This window comes from Sphaeramia orbicularis, chromosome 10, assembly GCF_902148855.1.
Source record: "Sphaeramia orbicularis chromosome 10, fSphaOr1.1, whole genome shotgun sequence".
Taxonomy (NCBI): domain Eukaryota; kingdom Metazoa; phylum Chordata; class Actinopteri; order Kurtiformes; family Apogonidae; genus Sphaeramia; species Sphaeramia orbicularis.
The window spans coordinates 21536213-21563515 of NC_043966.1; the positions used below are offsets into that span (position 1 = coordinate 21536213).

The 27303-nt window shown below is 39.8% G+C and overlaps 1 protein-coding gene across 2 annotated transcripts in view; it reads left to right on the top strand.

Moving 5' to 3' along the window:
• Positions 1–27303, top strand: part of diaph2 (diaphanous-related formin 2) — a 428253-nt gene that overhangs the window by 393164 nt on the left and 7786 nt on the right. For both annotated transcript variants that reach the window (XM_030144879.1, XM_030144880.1), the window contains one exon: positions 25070–25091. In XM_030144879.1, coding sequence (XP_030000739.1) covers positions 25070–25091 — 22 coding nt within the window. The remainder of the gene's footprint in view (positions 1–25069; positions 25092–27303) is intronic.

Sequence of the window (27303 nt, forward strand, 5' to 3'; positions counted from 1 at the left end):
TTGTGTCCAGTCCTGAAGGATGTGACATATTTCTCCAGTCTTTGTTGGCTGTTTTAATCAGCTTACATATGTCCTGGATGGAAATTGAATTTGTCTGGAAGAGAGGAAGATACTATTGGCGCTACCACTGCCTCTTGATTTTGTGTGTGTCTGTCTGTTCCCGCCTTCTTCCTTGTGATGTGTGTGTGTGTGTGTGTGTGTGTGTGTGTGTGTGTGTGTGAGTGTGAGAGAGTGTGAGTATTGTCCGCACCAGAGCCAACCAATTCATAACAGCAATGGATTGTGTTTCTCCCATACATCATTGTCAATGCGGCTCACCTCTGCAGAGCAAGCTTATTTAATGGCCAAGACCTAAACTCAGTGTGCACAAAAGACCCCCACTCCCCCTTTTCTACCCATTTGCCCTCTGGCATTTGGAAGTGTGCTTGTGCTGACTTTATGTGTGAAACAGCTGATTTGTGTATGTGTGTTTGCATGCGTATTTGTTCTTTTTTTTTTTTTTATGTCGAGACATCAGGTTTCGTGGAAAGTTTGTGCAAAATCATTGGATTACATACTGTACATTCACGTGAATTCATTTAGCACTTATAGTATCTCACTCTACAGTATGTTAACCCACTGTGGAGCGAACAATCACACCCAACTTCATCTTGGATTTAAGATGACTAATGTCTATGAAGGCACAGTCCATTAATCTGTCCATCTACTGGGGGTTTTGAATAGTCTGTCTGGCACAGCTAGACTTCTCTCAATGGAGTTCATCCCTCAACAGATCACCACTTTATGGATAGCATCTTTTTTATTATTTTTGAGCCAGTGCAATCTTTTTCTGCAGTTATGATTGATCACAAATATCACACAGTATGTTCCCGACTTGCAGCAGAGATTTTAAATAGGAAAGTCTTGTGCCTTTGAACTGCATAGTGCACTGGAGTGAGTCAAGTATTCTCTGAAAATCAAGGCCAAGATTATTCACCATTTTCTATGATGCACTCTTGTCCTGTCTTTTGTTCACAGAAGTAGGGCATGTCAGGGTAAAAAGAGCAGCACAAGATACAGTATGGATACAGATATCTTATACAAAAAAAAAAAAAAAAATAGTATGGCATTAAAGACATATAGGAGCAACTGCTACTTTAATAGTCTATCTTTAACCTCATATCGTTCAGATGATGATAAATGCAAGTAACCTGATACCATCTACATGATGTTTCCTGTACCTTGGGGTTTAGTCTCCTTCCAAATCAACGCAACCCCCAGAGTAGGTCACAGTTGCTCACAAACAACTAAATACAGTACCTGCTCTTTTTAGGTCACTTCATTTGCATGGGGGCGGTGGTTTTGGGGGGGAAGGTTATAAGGCATTCTTGATTCAGATGCAAATGGGACAGTTATCAGCAGCCAGGACCTGATGAATAATGGGATGTACAAAACGCACGGCCCTGCATAAGGAAATGAAAGAGCGCCTCTTTTCTGCTCCACTGATTTCATTATAGACACTATTATTGGCTTAGAATGGCAACATCTATTATCTAGAGTCAGAATGTGAGCATTTTTTTTTCTTCTTTTATTTATTTATTTATTTATTTTTATGTGGACAGTCTTTTACTACTGTCAAACCTCATCAAATATCACTGCCCCAGATAGGACAACGTGTACAATGTGTGCGGCCCTCAGGCGGTGGGCAGATATAGGAACTGTTAATGTGTCTTTAGCCTTGAGATGGAGCTCCTGTGACAGACATTCATGCTTCCAACTTTCTTATTTCAAATATCAGGGCCGAGTCCGTGCCAGCGTTTATGTGTTGTTAACCTACAAGGCCATCAGCTGTAAACATACATGAAATGAGCAACTGCATCTCAGTCTGTTTATTTTTTATGTATATTCAGGACATTTTTTGTTTTCTTGTGAGTAAATTAAAACACATGACTGAGCTCATTGTTTGTGTGCCGCTTGTTTGATACAGTAAAGGGAGAAAAAAAAATTAATTTGGAAGTTTTTAACTGGCATGTTTAGTCGGCTATAACATTATGTATATGAATCTGAGCTGCCGTTCATTCCTTTTTTTTTTCAGGCAGTCTTACCTTATCAGCATTTTACATCATGTATATAACTTAAATGAATGAATGAATGAGTGGTTTATTTTTGGTTTGCACAGTAATCACTGCGCACAGTACAACAACCACAATAAACACAAAAATCAAAAAAAGGAATAGACTAGAAGCAAAACCTTATTTTTTGCCTCTCCTTTTCACCTGACGCACCACTAACATTAAATTAAATGTTTACATCATCGAGGATTTGCGTACATAACAAAAGAATCAGTAACAACAAAAACACATCTACCATCTCCACTTAATATTCCTGAATGATCTTATACTTAAGACATTTTTTAAACTTTGTCAAAGAAGTGAACAACTTAAATTCATCATCAGGGCCATTCCATAATTTCACACCCACAACCGAAATACTTCTCGACTTCACATTTGTCCTCACTTTCATACATTAAAAAATATAAAGACCTCTTAAATTATAGCTACTCTCTTAATTTGAAGAACTCTTTAATGATATTTGGAACTATGTTATTTTTTACTTTATAAATCATCTCTGATATTTTAATACATATATAATATCTGGTAGTTTTAAGGTATTAAGTCAAATAAATAAATTATTAGTTGTTTCAAAATATCCTACTTTATTAATTATTCTAATAGCTCTTTTTTTAATGTTACTAATGTATCTATACTAGTTTTTCCTTTATTTCCCCATATCTCTGCACAATACGTTAAGTAGGGCATAACCAAAGAACAATATATCATGTATAGGCTACTTCTATATATGTAAAGAAAAACAAACAACTCATATAGGGGAGCAATGACAGAAATAGCAAAAATATACACAGTAACCTAAAATAGTTAATGGGAGATAAGTATATTTCCCATTCCATTCTTTCCTTCTAGAAACCCTTTTCCCCTGTATAAGATTAACACGGAACATTTAAAGTGTGTAGCATGAACTAAGGGTTTACATGGGTCTATGTGCACGTTACACTTATCAAGTAAAATCAGCTCTTAATAGTGTTACAAAATCAATCCAGTTTTTCCAATAACTGGTGAATTTGTCTGAATCAAGTCTGACAGAGAAAGTCAACTATCTCCATCATAGGATGTCACCTATTGCCGTTCATTCTTATAGACAGATATATACCGATAACAATGACAGGATACAACCGTATAATCACTTTTCATTACATTTGTCCTTCTTGAAGAGCACCGATGTGCCTACCAAACTGAACTGCCTTCGAATTCCCTATAATACAGGGGCAAAAAAAGTGAAAAGTAGATCATTTGGATCTAAGAATAGAGGACAGCCTGTGGCATAGGGCAGCGGGAACAAAAAAGGCAGAAGGATTGGCTGTGAATAAGACTCACTGACAATGTGATAACACTGTAACTAACCTCCTGGGATGTATTTCTTTACCTTAGCTAATGCTACCCTCTGACTTTCCCACAGAATTCACATATATTGTCATCCTGTTCTCATTTTGCCATGTTTTAACGGTAAATTAAGTGCGGCTGTTAGAATGTCAAAGTGTAATGCAGTGCATCAGTTACAGATGCTATTAATAATTAACAAGATTGATCCATGTTTATTCTGCCTGTCGTTTCAGATGAGCGAATATGTTGCCATTACATTTTAAGAGAGGTTGTTTTTTTTTTTTTTCGTTTTTTTTTTTTTTTGAGTGTGTGTTTTCTCCCTGTGCTTCTAGAATGTTAACTACATGCCTTACATAATATCTGAAGTTCCTAAAAAAGAGTAGGTTGGTTTTTAATATGCTTCCTGCTCCAAAAATTTACATTCTGCAAGATGATCTGGATATTCCTTTTCACATATTTTTCTATGATCGGTACAAGGACAAAAGTTCAATAGTGCCACGAAAAACCTGAATTGTTAATTTAGGTGTTGTGGTGAGGATTTCTAAGAGCCTGTGTTTAAGATAACAGACAACAGGTAAATCTTGGATGGCCTCGCTTTCGTATATCCCAAATGACTGTCTTGCGTCCCCAAAAGCATGTGATTACAATACACCTCCAGTCTAATCCCTAAATTACCCCACAACGATTGCTATCTGTCCTGCAAAAATTGAGTAAGCTGGCAAGGTGGCAGAAGAACAAAGTGGATAACAATATCTTTGCCAGCCACGGCATAGGACACACACTTTTATCGGCGGGCCCCTGCATGTTTTGAAGTTAAGCAAATTGGTTCTGCTTTCAGTGAAGCACAGTGTAGTTTAGGCACCTTATAAAAGGGTTTACGACGCCTCTTGCCAACTGGGTAGAAACATTCTTTTCTTCACAAAAATATCTGGCTTTGGTAAGATTATGTCTGTTTCTATTCCTGCGCTTGGTGTGTTGGGGCTCAATTCGCCAGGCCCTTCACCTCTCAGAGCTTAGCCTTAATCTGCATTTAACGGAGGCCCGGAAAAGACAGAAGTGATTATCATAATGTTATATTCTCAAAAGCCTTTATTTAATAATTTGTTTTAATGTCTTTGACTTTTTTCAATATATCATCTGGATGACAGTGTCAGAGGTTAAGTTTTTTGTTGTTTTTTTTTCTCCCCCATAAGAGGATAAACAGTCTGAGAGTATCAAGAGACGACAGCTAATTTTAGCATCTGAGAATTCCCCATTTAATCATCTTGTATTTGTGTATTTTTTACAGTTAACTTGCTGTTGGACTTCTAGGACAAGAATTATATGTAAATAGGACATAATTTAGTGTAGAAAGCTCTTAAACAGGATCGTCACAGAGGAGCCACAAAGGGAGAACTCTTGCATATGTTCTATTAACTGATCAGTTTTTATCATCTCAAACAAGCAAATCATGCCGCAGTGCATGTTTCATAGCGCAATTTCTTCTTCCCTCCGACAGTTAAGGCTGTGGGTTTTTTTAAGCGATTATTTATATTCCTTGTTTTAGCCTTGTTCTCCTCACTTCCTCTCCCATTCACTGTCATATTTTAGAAACCTTCAGGCACCTTGTCCTCCACATGCACACACAGACAGACACACACCATCCCCTATCCTCCTCTGGTCCTGTACGTCGTCCAAGTGATTGGATGAATAAGTTGTGCCATCCCATATGGTGGGCTGTCCTGCTGGATCTGATCACAGTAGTGAATGAAGGAGCCCATGAGTCACCACCGGTTTGTTCTGCCGCAGTTGTCACGCTCTGCTGTCGCATACTTCCCCCTCTCCCTCCGTCCATCCTGCCAGCCAACAGACGCCGTGCCTTTTAAACTCTTTCGCCCTGTCGTTCACTGTCTCTCTCTCTCATGTGCATCATAACGGCAATCTCTCACATCCCCCCTTACACTCCTCCATGTTGTCTTCTCTCTCTCTCTCTCTCTCCTCCTTTTCTTTCCTTTTGCTTCCTTAGATGAACTAAAGTCTGTGCCCTGTTCACTGACAGCTTGAACATCAGTGTGTTCCCCATGCTCAGTACTTCCTTCACAGTCAGTGCCAACATCATTGTCATTTATAAACATTTTATGCCATCTCTGTAGGGTAATGGCTAATTTTTCCCACCACACAGCTCTTCATTAAAACTTGATTTTCTGTCAAAATGTATCCCAATCAAATTAGCTCTAGAAACGCGGACTTAACTAAGGCGTGTGTCAGAGTCGCTCACTCTGATGCATCCATGGTTATATTTTTAATCAGGAAAGATGTTCACGTGTTTATTTTTGAATGAATTCCACCCGGTTAAATGAGGGTTAAAGCACAATGGGGTGTTTGATAAAAACAACATAATAGAGAAAAATGCTTTGAGTTGATTTGGATGATTTCCGTGATGATTTCCCAAAGTCATCATTTCCTCTGCGTTATTTTGTATTTAGACACTTCTGGAGTCATTGTCTTGGATATCAGCTAATCAAAGAAAATAACAACATGGTTCAAATGAAAACATTTGGAGAAAAAAAAAGGTCAAATGTATCTGTTGATACTGCCATCAAATTAACCCATAAAGACCCAAACAGGCACAGGGGACCAAAACCATCTAGTGATCTAAACTGTTTAATACCTGCTGATCCACTAATTCTATCAATACATCTAAATATTTGGTGTAAAATGCAGTTCGTCGTCATTTCATGGTCATCGGATATGACCCATTTTGGACGTTCAGAGGCTCCGTAGTAAACGTGGAAACACCATTATCTTTTTCAGCATTGATTCACCAGTAAAACCCATGGAGTTGGATCAGTGACAGTGGATGGACACACTTGTTTTATGTTCAGTTAATGATATATTTTAATGAAAAAGTCACTTTTTCTTCAGTTTTCTGTTTTGATATAATAACCTTTGAATTTACTCTGAGCTTTTATAAACATCTATATGATCGGTAAATTTAATATATGGAAAAATAATGATTTTCACTGGAAAAAATGCCAAATACAGAGGATAATATTATATATTATAATATAATAATATTATAATTATAAAAAAAATGGTGATAAATCACTTCAAAAGGTTAAATCTATTGAAAAATTAATTTGAAAACTGCCACAAAAGTACCAAAAGACACAAAGATCAAGGCTGAAATGATTGATGGGAGATAGATAAACACAAAGAGGCCTGGTGAGATTCATGTATTTGGTTCCAGGGTGTGTGTGATGGTCATCTACAGGAGGTCGGCTCTCAAGCTACTTAGATCCTTGTTGTGTTCTTCAATATTGGAGAAATCAATGTATAACCAACAGGTTCACATGCACAAATGAGCAATGGGTGTAAAAACAAAAAAATAGCCCCATTTCAAGGGTTCAGACTTTCCACTACAGTAACATAAAAAAGTCTTTTATGTTTTCCCCTTCCTCTTCTCCATAACATGCTTTAGTTTTTTCTCCTTTATTTATGTTTCTTTCTTCGTCTGTATTATTTTTCTGAAAAGGAAAATCAATATGCTCTCTATCTCAACCGTGAAAAAAACAGCAGAGAAAGTAAACACTTACAATAAGTCTGGAGTGTTTTTTTTGTTGTTGTTGGTTTTTTTTTTCCTTTGTTCAAATTCAAGTTGTTTTTTTTCATCTGGGTTAGCGAATGTGTGTGCACATGCTCTTTGGCTAATTAACTACTTTTGTCATGTTGCCTTCAATAACACCAGTGGGTACTTGAGTGGCTGATATCAGGAGCATATCATCACTATAGAATGACTGCACTGGCAATAGTGTTAGCAGTGTCTAAATTACTGCTCTCTGAGGTACTGGCTGCTTTACCATCATTAGCACGGCCATTACATAGATTGGTGAAGGAAGGATGCTGAGGCCCTGGCAGGAGACCAGCTGAGTGTTCCTCAGGCTGACAGGGTCATTCAGGAAGTGTAGTCTGCTTCTACCAATGCCCCCCCCCAAATACCACCCACTATTCCCCCATGTGAGAGCTGGCCTCAGCCTGCAGAAAAACTGGAGATTAGGTGTGTGTGTTGGTGTGAGTGTCCCTGTAGACTCCCCATTATTGTGAGGACAAACAAAAAAAATCCTCATAATTATACTAAGGGTAAAATAAATGAAATAAGGATATGATTTTGGTGCAAGTGAATTTGGTTTATATAATTTAGTTTGCTGTTGTAGGGTTTATGTTTGCAGCTTGGATTCAAATTCTAAATATTGTTTCTCTCGCAATATTCAATTTTTGGTCCCCACAGACATAGATGACATTTGTGTGCAAGTGTGAAGAAGGGAGTGAGCGGAGGTCGGAGTTATTAGTCCAAAATCTCGCCTAGGGCACCAAATGCCAGCCCCGAAGGCAGTGAGCAATCATTCTACTGAGACTGCTGTCACTTCTATCGAGTAACCCAACCAACTCATAAAAGAATAGTGACCCACTCATCCTGTCGTCTTCTGTTACACCACTCCACACTCTGTCGTAATGTGACCTCTGCCTATAACATTACTTGATTAACAAAGGTGAAAGAACTGTTAATTAACCACCAGTTCCACTCGGTGCCGTGTGGATGACATTTCACTAAAGCCGACCAGACTTATGAGTGATGACTTCAAATAAACATGTTTACATGAGTGAGTGACAGAGCATGAAAGATAAAATAAGACATGGCCTTATGTTTAGTCGATTAAAGTGTGGATAGAGGAGTGAGCCAGCACATATAAGCACAGCGTCATCAGGAACAGAAGCTGGAGTTGAGTGGATTCACCTTGCCAATAACGTGACATTTTCCACTAGCAATAATGCAGGCTAAATTTGGCTTTGAAGAGCATCTGGTGCAAATTGGACATAGTTGCTCTTTACCATCATTCATGAATGATAGACCGTCTGTTTACACCTCACTCTGGCGTGATAATGGCTGACAGTTGGATAATAGATGCGCTATAAAGGTATATGTTAAGAATTGCAAAGAAAAGTAGTAAAATACAAATTGTGTCTGTGCTTTTCTTATGAAAAGCACACACATCTATGCATCTCGCTTGCATACATGTGTGTAGGTATGCATCTGCATGTACCTACGCATGTGTGTGTGTACATGTGGTACCTGGGTGTGTGTGTGTCATCGGGGGCCACTGAGGAGGAGCATGTTAACCAGAGGAGCAGCCGGTCCACCAGATGTTCATATTCCCACTAGGCTTGTCACAAGTGGACCTTTACTTTCTCTCCCCGCAGTACACACAAACACACACACACACACACACACACTCATTCAGAACTACCTCGGCAGACTACACATAGTCCAAGCGCACCAACCCAGAATGGAAAGCTACTTCTGTCATAGATTTGCATACACACACTACAACGAGGATCTCCTTCAAAGGAAGCTCCGGTGAGGAACATATAAAACCACCTGGCCTCAATGGAATAACTGTATTTTCCACCAGTAGTATGAATAGTGTAACAAGGCGCTCTTAGACAACATATAATGTTTCTTCCCATTGCCTGAGTGTGTGTTGTAAATGTACAAGTATTGTTCACATAATTCACACTAAAGTCATATGCCATGTTTTTCCAATGACAGAATATTCATGTGTACACAGAAACACATTTTTAACAACCGATGCCAATTTGTGTTGCCATTTCACGACGACAGCAGTTTATTTGCTCCCTCATGCTCGGTGTGGCGCACTCATTCTCATCTTCATATACTATGGTTGGGTGCCCTTCATGGTGCCATGATCCTAGGTAGAGGATGTGGCCATTTGGAAATGTCATGAGAAAGGTCGCGACCATCATTGCATCCAAGTTCAACAGGCTGATTTATGAGGTTCTAGCAAATGATATATAGTAAGGGGATGGTGGAACAAGCAGGTCCCTATGGGCACCCCAAAGGTCACCCAACTTAATTTCAATTAGACCTAGGGAGGGCAGGTAAATATGTCACTGGTGGAAAGAGTGCAGAGGAAATGGATTTACTTGTAATGACATTGTGTTTATGGGGATTAAGATAAGGCTAATCAGTTGAAGAAGGTGGATATGTTAGCAGAGTATTGATTGAAGAGTTGAGGAAAGAGATGCCAAATGAAATAATCATTCCACTGAATTCCACACGTCTCACAAATGCAGTATGTTGTTTATTATTTACACAGGGAGAAAAATGCAAGTCTCAGCGCTTCCCCCACTTCCTATCAATCACACTGAATTGTACCCGCACTGAATCCCATCAATTACTGCTTTGTGTTTGACAGATGCAACACAAATTCTGATTAGCCAACAATTCTCTGCAAAAGCAGGCATTGTAAAGAACAAACGGCTTGACATTTTAAATATACAAGTCAAAGTTTACCGCCAGACCCAACTCCCTTCATCCCAGCTCGTCGTTTCTATATGTGTCAAAAGCACACACACACACACCCACACACACACATACACACAAACACAAAATGCTTCAAAATGAGTCACAAATTGCCAGCAAATGATTTCCTGCTCAGGGAGAATAACAGGGTCCCACTCTGCCTTTGATTCTGTCTCTTTTTTCATTCCCTCTTTGTTTACCCATGCTGTCTGGCAGTCGCTCTGCTGGAATTCCTATTGATAGCTGTCTGACAGGGAGGCTGGGTGCTAAACAGCCCAGGGGGTGTAGTGTGCTGTACAATTTGTTGTACATCATATAAATGTTTAAGAATAAATCTGTGTAACATTTTATTTATATTTTAGTGGATGTTTCTGTTGTGTTTGTATCAACATTGTGTCTTCATACATGCCATCCAGTCACCAGGTGTGTGTATGGATCTGTCTGTCTGCGTAGGTTGCGCGTCTGTTTGTGTGTAGTCATGTGTTTGTGTGCCTGGCGAGGGTGATGTGGCATGGAGGTCACTTCTGTCAGATCTAATGTCCAGGCCCATGCTGTGATGTGAAGGGCACTGTCAAGAGACAACCACGAGGCAGCGCAGGTACAGCTGCCCTCGGTGCTCTTTTTCCTCTGTGGCACATACACATTGGCTGGGACACTTAGACAAACACATCCATGCCGCCTGTAAACTGACACATGGTGGTGGGAAAGCCCCCCAGGGTGAAAGCCCCAGGACTGCACGGTCTTTTCAAAACAAACGCTGCCACCTACTTGTTGACTATCTGTTTTCTGGTGACTAACTCATGATGCTTTAAGAAACCTGGAAGAGAGGAGCTCCTGAACATTCTGTGACTTAAGATGAAGGATAAAAGATGATATGCATTATATTTATAGTCATGTGTTTATGGGCAACTTTGGAAAAGTGCAACATCAATAAACTGTGGGTGGATGAGACAGAATTTACAGGCAAGTTGAGTTTATAAGACAGAAAGTACTCATCGTTTAGGACGTAGATAGAATATTAAAACAGGAGAGGCAGCAAAATAGTTCTGAAAATGGTGTGATATTCCCCCTGTTATTCCAATAATGGAGAAAAAAAATGTGTTTATTAACCATGGAAATAAAGTTGCGGGCAATATTTTTCAGATTTGTTCTTATACTAGTGCTGAGAGGTCACTTAAGTAACCTGAAGCAGTTCTGTATCATATTTCAACATCTCACTGAAATTCCTCTGCATTTCTTCTTGAGTAAATTGTACTGTCAAAGTTCAGTCAGCTTGTTTAAGTGTGTGAAGAGTACGCATTAGCAAAGAGAGATCAAGTCATTCGAATGGAGGAGGAAGAGTGATCAGTAAAAGCCGTCGACGTATAATACAGTTAGAACCGCTCTAGAGTATGTGAAGTGTGCTTGTGTCCTCATAGATGTACTAGTGTTCTACTTGGCAGAATGTGAGATGCATGTGGGGGTGTTTTATACGTGTACAAATTGAAATTTTCTGCTGCTCGCTGTCAGCATTGGACTTTTGACTAACTACAGTTTTTATTATGAGTAAATTGATATAAAGACTATTTTATTGAAAGTGTTACTTTTGACAGTATACTTAATTCCAGGAGTACTGAATTGTCTATATTGTCTCTTTTAGGCTGGTTATGGATGAGACATTGGTGCATCTCCATTGCACTGTGAAGTTTGAGAGTGTTGCAGACAGTGTTAAATCCATAAAATAAAAATTTAAAACAGATATGTTTCTTAAATTTTAGTTGTAGTTCACCATACATTTAAAAAAAAGTTAGTTTTATTTTTCAGTTAAATAAATGATATGTATTTACTCACTGGAAAAAATCTTAATCTTACCAAGTGTATTTTTCTCATTTCTAGTCAAAATATCTCATCACACCTAAAATTTGTATTTGTATTTATTTATTTAGTTACAGGACAGTGTGTATTGGCATTAGTTGCGAAGAACAAGATGCATGTACCAGATTTAGCAGAAGAGCTCATTTCCATCTGTTGTCCTGGACGCACGACTAACATGATAAAACATGAACATCGTCATCATCATCAACAACAAATAAGACATAATTGCCTAAAGACAAACTTTTCAGTGGGATATTAGAACTTATTTTTAGACAATAGATCTTTAAAATTTTATTTCAAGAAATCTTACTAAGATAATTTTCACTTGTTCCATTGGCAGATTATGTTTGCTTGAATTAAGAAAAAAAAAAAAAAATCTTGAATTAAGCAAAAAAAAATCTGCCAGTGGAACAAGTGAAAATTATTTGGTAAGATTTCTTGAAATAAGATTTTCAAGATCTGTTGTCTAAAAATAAGTCTTATATTTCACTGAAAAGTTACTCTTTAGGTGATTATGTCTTATTTTAAATGTGGTGAGATATTTTGACTAGAAATGAGAAAAATACACTTGGTAAAATTTAGATTTTTGCAGTGCTGTCTGACGATATAATGGAGATTAATAAATTGAGTAATTTCTATTTGTAGATGTAATCATGTATGTGTCTTGTTGTGTGGTTTTGTGATGTTTAGACGAGTAATTATTAAGTAATTAATAAATATATGCAAAATCAGAACAAAGTAGGCCTACAACTGCTCTTGTACAAACAATCAATCCTTTAGTCCTGAAAAAGTACAAATAAATGCCAGAACATTTTCAGAGAATGACATTTCTGAGAATTAATTTTCTTTAAATTGGTATTAAAATAGTGGTAATTACTGTGGCTGTAGTGAGCATTAAAGAGTTTACGGTGTCCAAAATCAGGGCATAAAAATATACTATAAAAAGTTTTGGATTAAAGGTGAAAAGAGATTGTGTAAAATTTGTGTGTGACGGCTGTGATGTGTGTCTACAAATCTGTCTCCCGCTTCACGTCTCTGTCAGTCTTTTTCTGTAGCTGTTCTCAGGCTGTACCCCTCCAGTGTACACTATGTCCACACGGCGGGAGAGCAGCTCTGAAACTTTAATGCTAATTGATCCCAGTGAAGAAGTGTGGACACAGGTGTGTTGCCGCAGGCCCTGGCTCTGACATGGATGCCAAGGGATTCTGAGTAACCAAGGGGCCTAAAGGGCCACAGCAGAAAAGTGCCACTAGCCAGGGCACAAGTGACCTAGTTCTGTTCTAATCAGCACAGGTTGATGTGCACAGTTGGTGTGTGTGCATGTGCATATCAGTGAGAAAGAAAGAAGTGTAATAGACCTTTTCAGCCAAATAGTCCCAGAAAATCAAATGCTCCAGGAACTAAATCTGACAACTAAATGTTAATTCACTGGTTGTGGCTATATTTTAATTTAACCTACAATGATGAAGACAGCAGCTTCCTTTCATTTAGCTAAAGTACAGACAACTACAACAGCAAACCCAGTTAGGCTCTTCTAGTTTATAGGCTCTTATGGCTGAAATGCTTGTAAAACTCTTACATTCTTGGAGGATTGTCTGTAGAATAAAGGACAATGATTCAGGACATGACTTGATCTTCACTATAAAGCTTCTGAGAGTGACTGCATGCGCAGGTTTGAGTCGTGTAATCTATGTGTTAGTTTTTGAGCAAGGATGGTAATTGTGAGCCCTTGAGCCCCTGGAAAACTCACGTCTAAATCAGACTCAAGCTGCTGTGTAACTCCAAGATTTTCTCTCTAAATTTGCAGTCTTGATTTTGTGGATGTGGGTGGGTGGTTGTATCTATCTATGCATGTGTATTGGTCTGGATGGAAAAGAGTCCTAGTACTGCCAAGACGCAGGTGTGCGGATTAGGTGAGATCCCTTCTCATATTCTCAGTAGTATATCTTATTTGATGGCTTTTCTGCCATGTAAATCTCATCAAAAACTAGCTAACAATAGCACCACGTTGACAGACGCCCAAGCATCTGGCGAGTCACCATTCTGAATGTTCAAACTGCTGTGAACAACCTGTCTTCAGAAAGAGGGAAAATAACTAGGAAGGAAACTCAGGGAGTTTGTGTATGCTCGCGTGTAAATGTACGTGCTTCTGTGTGAGCATGAAAGAGAGAAAGGAGGAATGAGAATGAGATGAAAGTGTAAAGTGCATGTTGATAGTCTCATAAATCATGAAACTGATAGTGCTGTATCTTAAACATTGTTGGGCCAGGTGATGGCATGATGATGATCTGAATGCACTTACGCTTCTCCTATTTCTACTATCTCGATTGACTTTGTTCTTTCATTCTGCTCAAAGATAGAGAAAGATAGGAAAAGGGAGAGAGGGAGACAGGATAGAAATAACTTTGGCCAGTACAGGGCCCCATTAAACTGTGATGAGTGGCCTCAGTGAGGAGCTCTGTGTACAGCACTTTATTCAGGAACAATCACTTATTTATAGGTGTTGGAATTGTGTTGTTTGCTTGTTTTATTGAAAACCTTGTGGGTAAAGTGGCGACGGGCCGCCTGGCATGTGAGCGCCACATCTCTGGAGGGCATCCCTGCAGAAAAATCTTCCTCCTTGATGAATAAGTGAAGGGAGTGGATGAATTTTTCATTCACACAGAATCCATTGTCGCTTGAGATGTCTGGTCTGTGGGTATATGTGTAGTCAACCTGGACAGAGTTTAAAAAAAAACACAATGATGGCACTCATGCACGTACATGCATAAGCACACTATGTATATCAGTGACATCACACATGCATGCAGAATGGACCCCATTCAAGTTGTGGACAACGTGAAGCTCTGATAGGCAGTGACTGTCAAAAGTTGCTAAAGAAGATAAATGAATTTGTAATTTGTGTTTACTCAGCCACAGGACTATATCCGAGCTTATCAGTCACAACACAGACATATCCACAGCTGTGTTGAGAGAGGTGAATAAATTACGATCTTTCTATCAAGGTTTTAAAAAGCTATTGTTTTCTTGTAAACATTTTTTTAAAATAAAGAATATCCCACATCAATTGATCCAAAAAGCCACGTTAGTACTGTTTTTTGTTTTTTTAAACTAGCCTATCTGTACGTCCTATGTCTACCACCTCGACGTTAACTCCTGTACGCTAAAACTCACATTGACAGCCACAAAGGCAAAGCACAAGCAAAAACATGAAGGTAGCAAAGTGTACCCCATCACAGGAATGGTTGTGGTATTTTGTGTACATGAGGGAGCATCTCTCAGTATGAATGATTTATATTAAAAGAAAGTCTTTCTGGAAGTACACCCACCCTGCACCCCCTGTGTGAACAGAAGGGAGCATCTTCACATGGCCAAATGGGTCTGATGGTGATGGCATTGAGGAAAAAGCAAGGCAGCTCGCTTGCACAGCCTTCTATGATCTCCACCACCACTCTCACTGCGCACTGGGACGCATCAAAAGGGGGATTAATAAATAAATAACACACAACACCATGTTTTATTAACTGAGATAAGGCATCAGTGGTAAGGGGTCCTAGAGAATCCTGAGATTGGATGTCAGCTAGGATTGTAGCAAGAAACTTGCAGCAGCTGTTGAAGAAAAGTCTTTGCAAAACAAAGCTGTCTGTGATAAAAAAAACAATGTTTGTGTACAACATGTAACGTGTGAAGAAAATGTATCAATTGCTTTATTTCTGATGTGTGAATGGACTATAATGTTAAAAAATGGACATCCTCCCTGACTTTCACTGATGTCAGTTTCCTCAAAACATTCTCTTCCAAGTTCTTCAGTTGCACCAGTACAACACTAGGTTCCTTTAAATTCACTCATGCTAATGAGTCCCAGAAGAACAGAATCTCCAGTTCCAACAATACATAAGCATGCAACCATGTAAGACTGTTTCATATCCTCATATTCCTCCTCACAGTGAGTAGATTATAAAATGACTGTGTATTATAGACATATGTGTGAATACATAAATGCACAAATGCATTTTTGTATGTATGTTTAAGTATTTATGAATTCATTCGTACAGATACCCTTCTGTTTTAGTAAAAATTATGGCAAATGCGTATATTGACAGATAATTATTTCATGTTTTTTTGATTAAAAAAAAGAATGGATTGATGTCACAAAATTGTTCAACATGATAAATCAATCCCTAGACATTTTCAGGTGGCTCATTTGGTTAGTATTATAATAATAATTCTAAATATAAGTCAAAAATATGTGACGTCATCAGATTTGAGTCAGCAACTGGAGCAAATAGTTTTGTTTTTTTTTCTTGACAAAGAATCATAGATACTCTGTGACAATTTGCTGAGTCCTAAAGCAACACACACTACAACACATTTTAATAATATAATAGAAAAAATAAGATGGACATAAAAAAGAGAGTGGAGGACAGGAGTATTTACTCTACATGTATACTTAGATTGATCCACATACTATAACTTAGGATCAGAGCACCAGATATTTTAACTACTTGTGTAGTTTTGACAGAAATCTGCCGCTATTCCTGGAAATAGGTTTTTAGCTTATTTGTGTTTACAGTGAGGGAGATGTACTCCTTCCTTAACATGACACAAACAGGTGTTTGTTTCTATAACCCCCTTCTAGGAGTGAATGCAGGGTGTTTTTATAGCCTTGCCTGTTTTATAAGTATTAATACTGTCAGCATGATGCTGAGATTCCACTTGTCAGGCATTATCTCCACATCGCAAATGGATTAGTGTATGTGAGCATGCCTATGAGTGTGCATACACATGTGTTTATGTATATATGTGTGTAATTGTGCATGTGTGCTGCCAAACTTATTGGTGCTTCTGTGAATATGTGTCTGAGCATTATGCACCTATGAGCATGTGTTTGTGTGTCATCTTGAGTGCACTGTGAAGGTGTCATTGTGGAGCCTAGGCCCTGTAAGCTGTCAGACAGTGAGAGATGCTGCACCTCTAAAGGGCATGCTTTCTGGGCCTTTCCTGTCTATTATAAGCCCTGCAACACTCATCAAGGCTGTTTCTGTGCACCCCCATGTCCCTCAAGCAGCCACAGAGAAAAGCCACCTTTCTAACTAGGAGAGCCCTTGCCTCTAAACTTCACATACCCTTGTCTTCCATTTTGACATGATAAACGCAAGCAGCAGTAATGAGGCGTCGGGTTGTCAAGGCATCCATTTTGTTTTGCTCAAATCTGAGTAGAAGCAAAGAATTCTACCCTTTCTCCATTTTGAGACATCCAGTCTTTATTCTCTTCCCCTACAGCTCCTCCAGTGCCAGAGGTTAGTGCATTCTTACTTCACCTCATGATTCATGTTCACTAATTTAGACCCCCATCTAATATGAATCATGTGAGGAAATAAGGATTTACAGCAAAAAAATATAGCAAAAGCATCATTCTCTTTCATATCACCCAAAAAGATGACACCACTGAAGGTGGTGCTAGCGCTAAAGCTCAGATAGAATGCACTGAGGCTAGCCAAAGATTGAGACGTGTCGCTATCTTGCCATCTGTAACAGTCACGCCTGGCGTCGTCAGAAACAGATCGCCTTGATACCAGCCACATCAAATCTCCAGTTTGCCAAGCAAATAGAATAAAACAATCTATCGATCTTGCCCCACCTCCCTGTGTATCAACACAATCCATCTGTGTTTATCAGGCTATCTGGCTTCCTATCTTTTGTTGTCTGCAGGCAGGCATTCTTTTCTTTTCTTTCTTTTATTTTCTTCCTTCCTCCTCCCACATTTGTTTGGTGATCCATCAGCCTATTTACCTTATCATGCTGCCAAACCATCCATTTACGCTCCCATCTGTCTGTCAGACTATATCTTAGCTTCCATTTGTCTAACTATCTCTCTGTCTACTCATTCACCTGTCAATCATGCTGGTTGCCTTGGCTGTCGTGGGTCTGGCTGATGCTACACTGACCTCGTTGGCTCAGAAGACCGTTGATAACGTAATTAGATCCCTATCACTTCATCAAAAGTTTTACACTGTATTAACTACGGCATCATGGGAGAAAAGTCATAGAGCAACTGTATGGATAAAGGTTAAGATGTTAGACGCATAATCTATCTTGATATACAGTTATGTGATTGATGTAAAACACTGTAAAAACGTAGACCTAAAGGCTGTATACTTTAACTGAGCTCATACAGCATATTTTTAAAGAACATTATCTGTAATCTAAATAGCTCATGTCAGAGTGTCCAAACAGAAGCAGGTCACTGCTTTGGCTCAGTCCATTTCAGATCAAGCCTCAGTGGAGCAAGCCAGACACTGATGTCCATGTAGTCAGGGGGTCTGGCCTCCCACAGAGGCCCAATCAGTCTTGTAGGATCAGTGACTGGGCCCCCTAGGCACCAGTGTGCCTTGGCCTGATGGATTACTCTCTCTCCTGGCTCAGCCTGTGAAACCCAGGCCTCTGCTACAGGCCCCATCTGTGCTCTCCATGGCTTCTGTATGCCTCGTGGTCATAGTCTTGCGCTGCTGGTGAAGCCCCAAATCACAAGATTCAGTGTTGTATATCTATTTTGACACCCCCAGTAGAGCACCAGGCATGAAATCTATGCCAGTGTTCTGAGAAAAAGCAGGAGTTAATGTTAAACTGCAGAAGTAGATGCTCTTGCGCCCTTTCCTGCGCATCATAATAACATATCCTCATATCACTTCACTTCTGAGCTTACACTGGAATACTTGTTGTGCCAAAGAAAGGAGATCATGTCAAAGTGTAAAGTAAAGTAAAACAGCAGGCAAACAGGTGGGCAATGCTTTTTCTTTTTGCAGTTTTTTAGGAATTTCCTCTTGAGGATATTTGTTTTCTTTCATGGTTATACTTAGGTTGAAGCCTGCCTCCTGAAACTTGACTGCTGAGAGGACAATCATGAATGGGAGTTTTGCCTCAGGCACTGATCGATCGCAAAGTGTTTTCATATAACTGTTCATTTGGGCTGTGTGCGCCTCCGCTGCATCCCAGAATGCCAAGAGGCATTGTTCCGTGACTGAGGAATCAAGTCCAGCAGAGATATTTTAAGGAGATTTCTGAACCTGAGGGGCCCAGTGAGGAATTGGTGCTACCAGTAGTCTGTCAGGCTTGTTGTTTTCAATCAAAAAACAAATGTTAGCCAAGCTTCAAGGAGAGTGATGGATTTTTCTGAGATTACCACACATATATCCACACAAAACAAAAAAGTGCAAAGCACACACAGGTGTTACATACACAGACACAAAGTATCTTTTCGTCTCACCTGCTATTTTGTCCCCGGTAGAAACCTGTCAAAGCGTCAACATTCAAGAGATAAACTAGTACTTTTCTTTACCTCTAAAAATAAGTATTTGTATATAAACATATGCAGTGATTTCCTTCCCTCATGAAACATATATTGCGCAGAGCAGTGGGGGGACATCAGATGCAGTAGAGGGTGAATGTGTGTGTACTGTGTGTGTGTGTGTGTGTGTATGAGGAAATAGGCTGGATTTATGCATAAAGTCTGACAACATTAAGAGCACCAAAAGGAGATGGGGTTATTTAAAACGGTGGGTGGGATGGGGGGGGGGCAGAGATGTGAGAGGCAGTTGCAGGAAAGAATGGCTGTATTCACTATCTGGGTCACTCACCAGAATTGCCAAGCATGCACATCACAGTTACCCACTGAGATAGAGTGGTGATAGAGGCATGGAAAGATTAACCACATCCCTGCACTGTCAAAACCCATTGCATATGTTATGACCACCCTGCTCTCTGCCAGCATATCCTTGTTACCGTTTATCTCACCAGGCTGTCAGTTAAACTCACTTTGCCTTCAAATTCTGTATACAAACTGTCAAGCAGGAATGCAGACTTGTATACATGCAAGGCAAATCTGAACACTACAAGATTAGGTGTTCATTTCAAGGTAAAAGTCTGTAGTAGTATTCGGGTTGCTTGGGGATTGAGAAGAGAAAAGTTGAGGAGAGAGTAGAAAGACTGTTGAAAACCTGGAAAACAACAGGAAGAAAACACAATGTATACAGGAGAGAGTGAAACAGAGAGGAGGAGAATTTCAGTATCTTGCCTCAGCATGTTTATCCAGGCCTGTCTTAGGCATTTCCCCCTGTCATGCCATTCTGATCGCCTCTGCTCAGGCCTTGCTGTGGCATGCTGAGAAAACACACCAAAATACACAGAGCAGCGGATTTCAGCCCCCTTACCCTGAGATCCTCTGACATGTGTACACCCTCTTTATTTAGGTGATATTGTGCTAAAATGTAATTCACAACAGTGTTTGACAGCCAACGCGTTTCAGTTAGATATTATTATTGTGCAACCATGAACTGCGAAACAAACCTCCACGGATGCAACATGTACACATTTGCAATCCTAGATAGACCTTCACGGAAGTCATATATACGCTACGTTTTAGAACATGAGTACAAAAGATGCATTTATGTATTTAAAGGGATTATATGTAGTACTGATATTCCAAGTATTGTGTGAGAACACATGAACTGTTAATAAACCCAGCAATGAATGCGCACTACGTGTCCACAGACCGTATTAAAGGTCAAAGTCGACTTTACTGTCAGTTTTGCCATATGTACATCGTATATAGAAAACTGAAATTATTAGGGCCAACGGTGTAAAATGAACATAGTAGAAAAAAAATACAAAAAAACCCAAAAAAAGAATAGAATAGAATATAGCCATGAACAGAATCCTATATTATAAAAGGGAAGTAGACTCTGTGTGTCTCGGGCATCACACAAAATACGGAAAGAGCTTACTGCTGCGAAAACAGCAAGTTGATAGGTCCAGTATTTTTAGAGATATTAGTAATTTTGGACTCCAATGGGCAATCACGTTGCTATGCCCAGAATCATAGAATCATTACTAAAGTGGGTTACCTAGGAACAGATAAACAATAGTGTCTTGTTGCTATGGTGTCAAACTTCATGTGCAGAAACAGACATGCCAGCTGAGAGGTTATTCAACTGAAAATGCCAGTGGAATTTACCGAGAAAGTAAAGAAAGTAAAGGAATGAACTGTAACAGAGGATCTAGAACCCCCACGGGTCAACACGCTAGTATAACTATAAACATAGAGTATAAACAGCAGGGGGCCGAGGAGACAATAAATTGACAATTTAGGTGCAACAGTGATGTTAACAAGTGAGGTATTGGCAGGGGCACTGCTACCAATTATGGGCCCCATGAAAGCATAATCACTGTGGACGCTACAGAAATTGACTATCTTCTCAATGTGATGGGCTGGGATGGGGGGGTGGGGGGGGGTGTTTGTACATGCGGGTGCAGTCCATGAACGTCACTTACCATACCGTCAAAACAAAAGTGAAACTTAACATGCTTTCAACGGTTGCCTCCCAACTTCTACACCTCTCTTATACAGCGGATCTTACACAAATTTTTTACAACTTCTATATCCACTGGGCTCCCCACAAATACTGGGCCCCATGAATTTGTTACCCCCCCCCCCTTATAGGCGCCCCAGGGTATTGGTAATAGATGAGTTGTTGAGTTAAAGTGGCATATGCACATAAGGGGCTGAATGAGAGGGAGGGGGGGTGCAGAGTCCAGGATTTGAGTGTGTGAAGGGGAGAGGGGGCAGAGCAGGGTGGGAGTTGTTCAGCTTTCTGATAGCCTGGTGGATGAAGATGTCCTTCAGTCTCCTCCCTGATGGCAGCAGACTGAAGAAGCTGTGAGACGGGTGGGTGGTGCAATGTGGAGGGGTGAAGTAAATGTCCTGAAGGGAGGGGAGAGGCACTGACAATCTTCTCAGCTGCTGTCACTATGCACTAGAGGGTCTTTCAACAGGATTTGGTCCAGGAGAGGTCCCCTGTGACATGCACACTCGGGAACTTAGTGCTGCTCACCCTCTCCACAGCAGCACCATCGATGGTCAGCCAGGTGTACGGTCTCCTGAAGTCCACAATAATCTTTTTGGTCTTATCCACATTTAGAGAGAGATTGTCTCTTCACCACATGGCCAGGTGGCTCATCTCGCTCCTGTAGTTTGTCTGATCGCCGTTGCTGATTAGAACCACCATGGTCGTGTCATCTGCAAAGTTGATGAGGAGGTTGGAGCTGTGTCTAGGTGTGCAGTCATGGGTCAGCAGAGTAAAGAGGAGGGGGCTTAATACACATCCTTGGAGGGCCTTGGGTATCATTCACTGAATAAATCATAAAGCTCATTGTTTACACAGATCTGTATTATGGTAACATCACATTTTCTCCTTCAACCAGAAATCAAATCAAAATAGCACTCTTATAATGTTCACATGCTGCATCAGCTAATAGTTTACATTATAGCAGTTAGCTTAGCCCTTTTTTTAAACACAAAATAGCCTCAGTAATAAAGGTCAGGCCAGCTCATTATTGAAAATGAGAATCAGTTCTCAACTAACTTACCTGGTTAAATAAAGGTTACATTTAAAATATAAAACACAAATCACCTGTTGTGATCTCAGTACAGATAATACCATCCCATAATAATTTTATACCTTCATAAGCCTCATAATCAAATTCAACCATGTGGAAAAGTAAAACACAAATCACCTGTTTTCTGAACAAACAGTGATCTCAGTACAGATAATACCATCCCATAATAACTTTATACCTTCATAAGCCTCATAATCATAATCTAAGTCAACCATGTAGAAAAAACACTGTCAGCATCAAACTCCATTTTTTTCATTTAGAGCTGTTTCCAGTGGTGAAAACAACACTTCATCACTTTCTTTGACTATAAAAGTTGTTTCTACATGGTTCTCATCCAATCTTGGCATAACTTCTTAACTCTTTATTCTCAAAACTAAAATGATTATTATTTTATTCTTTTCTATTTTTGATATTTTATGGTTAAAAAAAATACAAAATACTCTTTTCAGACAGGCTGATATCATATTTACCAACTCCACTGCAGATATTTTGATTGAAAGACCCATTCTTCTTGCACTCAGGAACATGTGAAGCTTGGTTAACTTGAAATCAATAAATGAAGCTCTAGGTAAAGCAGAATAGGATGATGGATACATCACTGAGGAAAATTTCATAAAAAATTAACAATCAGAAACAACAGAGTGCCTATAGAAAATATAAGAATGTAGTCATGGATAGAATTGTCTAAACAGACTGCTAAAAGCAACAATCTCCCCAGACTTGTTGAATAGCACATCAGCAAAATATTGAAACGCTCTGTGTAATCTGCTTTGTGAGACCAAGTGAGATTTTAGCAAACACGGGCATGCAAATATGTAGAAATTTGTTGTACACAATTTTAGCATCAATAATTCCCTGAGTGGTTTGCAATGCATAAATTATAGCAATTGTTATTATTAGCTCAATAGCTCATTGTTAATGTAGGACACTATCAAATAGACATGGAGTGTGTCTTTAATAAATCAAATGCAGGCAGAAATATAAAATAATAACACAGAACTCCAAGGTAAAAAATTGGAATTTTTGAACAACTATTTGGAGCAGAGCTGTGGTATATTTAGATTTTCTCTTCCAGTTTTATTACCACAGGCTGCATAAACTTGTGTACTTTAAAACAGTGTGAACATTGTCTTCTTGCATCATGTGTGGAGACATGAAATTTGGATAAAAAATTAAGTCATCTGACTCCTTATGGGAAATAGCTGTATGATTTTGTAGAAGAACAGATCTAGTGCAGGAGCTGAGAGGAAGAAGGTAATGCTTTTAATCCTTAAATCTTCTTCTGAGTATAGTGTGTGTATATTTCAGCTGCTTTTTATAAAACATGGAATGACTAAAACCATCAGATACAAAAGGTCACTGACATTCTTTCTTCTTTGACTCACCGGCCCCACCGTCCTCCCTCCCCTCTTTTTTCCAGCTCTCTACAACTGAACTCACCTTTTCTTCAGATGCACTATTTTTCCCTCCCCTGCTCCTTGTTTGGGGTGATTACTCTTACCACTGAACGAGGGGCTGTGTTTGCCACGACTGTAGTTTTGCGATACTCAGCCCATAACTTTCAGCAGGAAGAAATAGCTTCTCTCCCTCTGCATCCCATTTATACACCGTATCTTGTTTCTGTGTAGGGAGTTCCATTACTCTGTAGCTTGGAGGCTGGCAGAGGGAAAGGAGGGGTGGGATTGGGGGGTGGGGGGGATGAAAAGAGGTGATAGAAGGCTGCGGCTGTTGCTGTTGCTGCAGACACTTCCGCCTTTTGACAGTGAAGCAAACAACAGCAACATGTTTATGCGTAGTGTGTAGTGATTTAATCACCTTTATTATGTTTTATCTCATCAAAATATGAATGCAAAGTGTCTCGGAGAACGAATGAGACAAAGGGAGCGACATGTCGGAGAAATCATGTCATTGCTCACTTGTTTGTACAAAAGACAGCAAATGCAAGATTTTAAAAGATATTGTGGAATAGGAGCAGCTCCAGCCTCTGCCTTATGATGCATCCTGTTTGCTCTCTGCAGCTATTTACACACATGATTGCTGATTATGTGAGCCTGACCTTGTTATTGTTGCCTTGATGAATGTTACTGCCATGTTTAGATGTTGGCCCAGAGTCTGATGCTACCCAGGCGATATTCAACTAACATAGCCTAATCCCTCCAAAAGTCTTCCTGTTTATACTGGACCACTGAGAGATAATTCCTCAAAGTATGCTACGCTGAAAGCATTTGATAGATGACTGGCAGCTTTTCCTTCTTTTGCAGATCATAAAGCTCTATCATGATGTAATTCCGCGTAATTAGTTAAAGATGACAATAACACAAAAGTCATTATGATATTTAATCTCTTTTGGGGAATCCACCAAGAAAATTGCGGCTTTATCGTCTATCATAACATAAAACGACATGTCACTGGAGACCCTCCAAACAGTCACGAGAAGGTTGGAGTTGAGTGCGCCGGCTTAAGGCCTCTGCTTTAGTTGTTAAGTAATCTTGGCGTCCTCTCCTCCTCCTATTACCCTTGTCTTATTCAGAGCCTCTCCCTGGTGGCAGGGATCATCATGATATACACACAAGGATACGCTGGTGTGTGTTAGAAGCAGAGGGTGTGTGTGTGTGTGTGTGTGTGTGAGTTTTCCTCAAAGCAATGCGCTGAGCCGTTTCTCCGCGAGCCGCTCGAACACTTAAGCAACAATGTATTCCTTCTGTGCGTAAGAGAAAGAAAGCGACAGAATGTGTGCATTTGTGTGTGTGTATAGTCAGTGACTTCCCCATCCATCTGCCCACCCTCATTGAAATCCTAGGTGCATTTAGTAACATTTTGAGAATCTGTGCCAGCCAGCATTTAATTAAGTTCTACTATGCCAGCATATCCCTGCTGTAACATGGAATACCTTCTCTTCTTTTGTCAATTTCTTCTCCTGTTCTTGTGCTCCTCTGTGTCGTGCCTACTGTAACTCGGAAAGATGTCGCCTCTGGGAGAAGCAGGTAAAGAAGCCATCAAAACCAACGCAAGTAGAAAGAGTTGCAATCAGTGTACCAAAAAAAAAAAAAAAACTACTGTAGAGATTGTGTTTTTCGTAGATTTCTCCTCCTTTCTCCTAGTCTCAATTTGTTTCCCTCTCTGTCTGTTGGTGCTCGTGTATGTGTGCTTAAAGGATTCAATTCAGTAGAGGCTAGTAGTAATGTTTCTCTCCCAGTAGAAATGGTTGCTGTTTGTTCAATTGTTGTGATAGATTGATGTGGGGTGGGAAAAGATGGGCTTTTATGCACCTGAAGATAGGAAAAGAAAAGTCTTTATGAGAAGCCAATAGTTCTCCGTTGAAGGATACTCTGATGGGAGATGCATTTTTGCTGGAAGTTTTTCTCCCCCTTCTGCGAAGTGTTTCACGAAAGCTTTACCGTGTATCCAGGCAGTTAGACGAGATGCATTTACCTCCAAAAGGGCACTTTTCAGTTTTATATTCTGCAAAACACTGCCTGGTGTAATAAGGTGTTCCTGCAGGATTTCAACAAGTGGTCGCACTGATGGTTTGTATTGTTTTCAGCTCATGTGGCAACATATCAACAATGTTCTGACTTTAATATCAATTATCCGTGTGTCATATAAACACCAATATACGACCATGATACTGAGGTGGTTTAACATTTAATTCACTGCTGTTACAGATGAAACCTTGGATACATCTGAAAATATCAACAATTGTATGGATTGCATTGTGCTCTATTTAATATGTGAACAGGTTTTTATATGATTTCTTGGTGAAAATGTTGAATATATGTGATTCAATTAATGGACACAAGAGTAAATGCAGCCCCCCCCCCCCCCCCCCAACTCAAAGCCCATCTGCTGCATAATGTTTTGATTTAGTCATCTCTCAATTCATTTATGACCATTTTCATACGGGCTTTTCTTTGACCCTTTTCTTCCTTTTAACATCTTATTTGTAGTAACAGACATAGTCCAAACTGACATGAGGGTCTGCATTCTCTCTCAGACTCAGAGTTAAAGGGGGCTGCTTTTCCAGAATTAAGGTTACAGCAATTGGGCTGACAAATGATTGGCAGGGATAAATTGTGGTTGATCTAGTTTTTTTTCTGTCCTCATTTTTTTTTTTTTTTTTTTTTTAATCTTGTTTCTGTGTTTCGGAAGGATGTCTTTTAAGTCCTGCTTACAGACCAAAACTGAACCTTTAAACGAAAAAATAAATGAGATGTTAAATAAGCAGTGGTGATAAGTAGTAATACTCGTCTACAACATGTCAGATTTAACAAACAACTGCTGTATGTGGACAGTATGTTGAACTGAGGAAAACAGAAATCACAGCCTTATTAGTTGTAGAATCTCTGTCTTCCATTTGGTCTTTTGGTTCCTTTCCTTCCTCTTCCTCTCTCTCTCCTCCTGTGCACCATCTGCATGATGCTTTGTATCCAATCTGAAGAAGGAGTGCTCTCTGTTCTCTACTGTGATGGCAGGAGTCTGTGTGGCGCATGTGTGTGAGTGTGTGCGCACATGTTTGTGTATGTGTTCGTAGCCATCACAGTCACTCTCAGCTCATTACCTGACATGATGGATGAAGTGAGTGCCATTAAACAACGCCCAACCCGGGACGCCTGGCACCCTACAGCTGGCACTGACTAATGGGCATGGTGGTGGTGGCGGGCTTGGAAATACCAGGGAGTCCTGTGTGGGTGTGCCTGTAGTCGTCTCCATGGCTATGCTTCCTGGTTCTCTCCAGCCCCACCTGCCACCTGGCTGCCCGGTCGATGCCATGGGCATTTCTGGGCAAGCATGGTTGGATAGCATGGGAGGCAGTGTTTGTATGACTCTGTCATAGAGCTGGCAACACGGAAAAACCAAAGTGAGCTTTCAGACCACAAAACTCTGAAGTTCTGTCACTAACTGCTGGGGTACAGAACCATGTTTATACAGTCCCTCCAGGGAAACAGGATTATGCGATCTCATAATTCAACGCATAATCAAGCAAATAATGATGATGACATGTACAGGCAATGTCGGATGTTATATGCCCAGGCTAATATGTTGGCAAGAAAATTCTCAATGTGTACAGAAAATGTCAAGAAGAATCTCTTTAGAGCATATTGTACTCCTCTTTATACTGCTCCCTTGTGGGCCAGGTTTAAAAAGGCTAGCCTACAGAAGCTCAAAGTTGCATATAATGATTCCATGAGAATACTG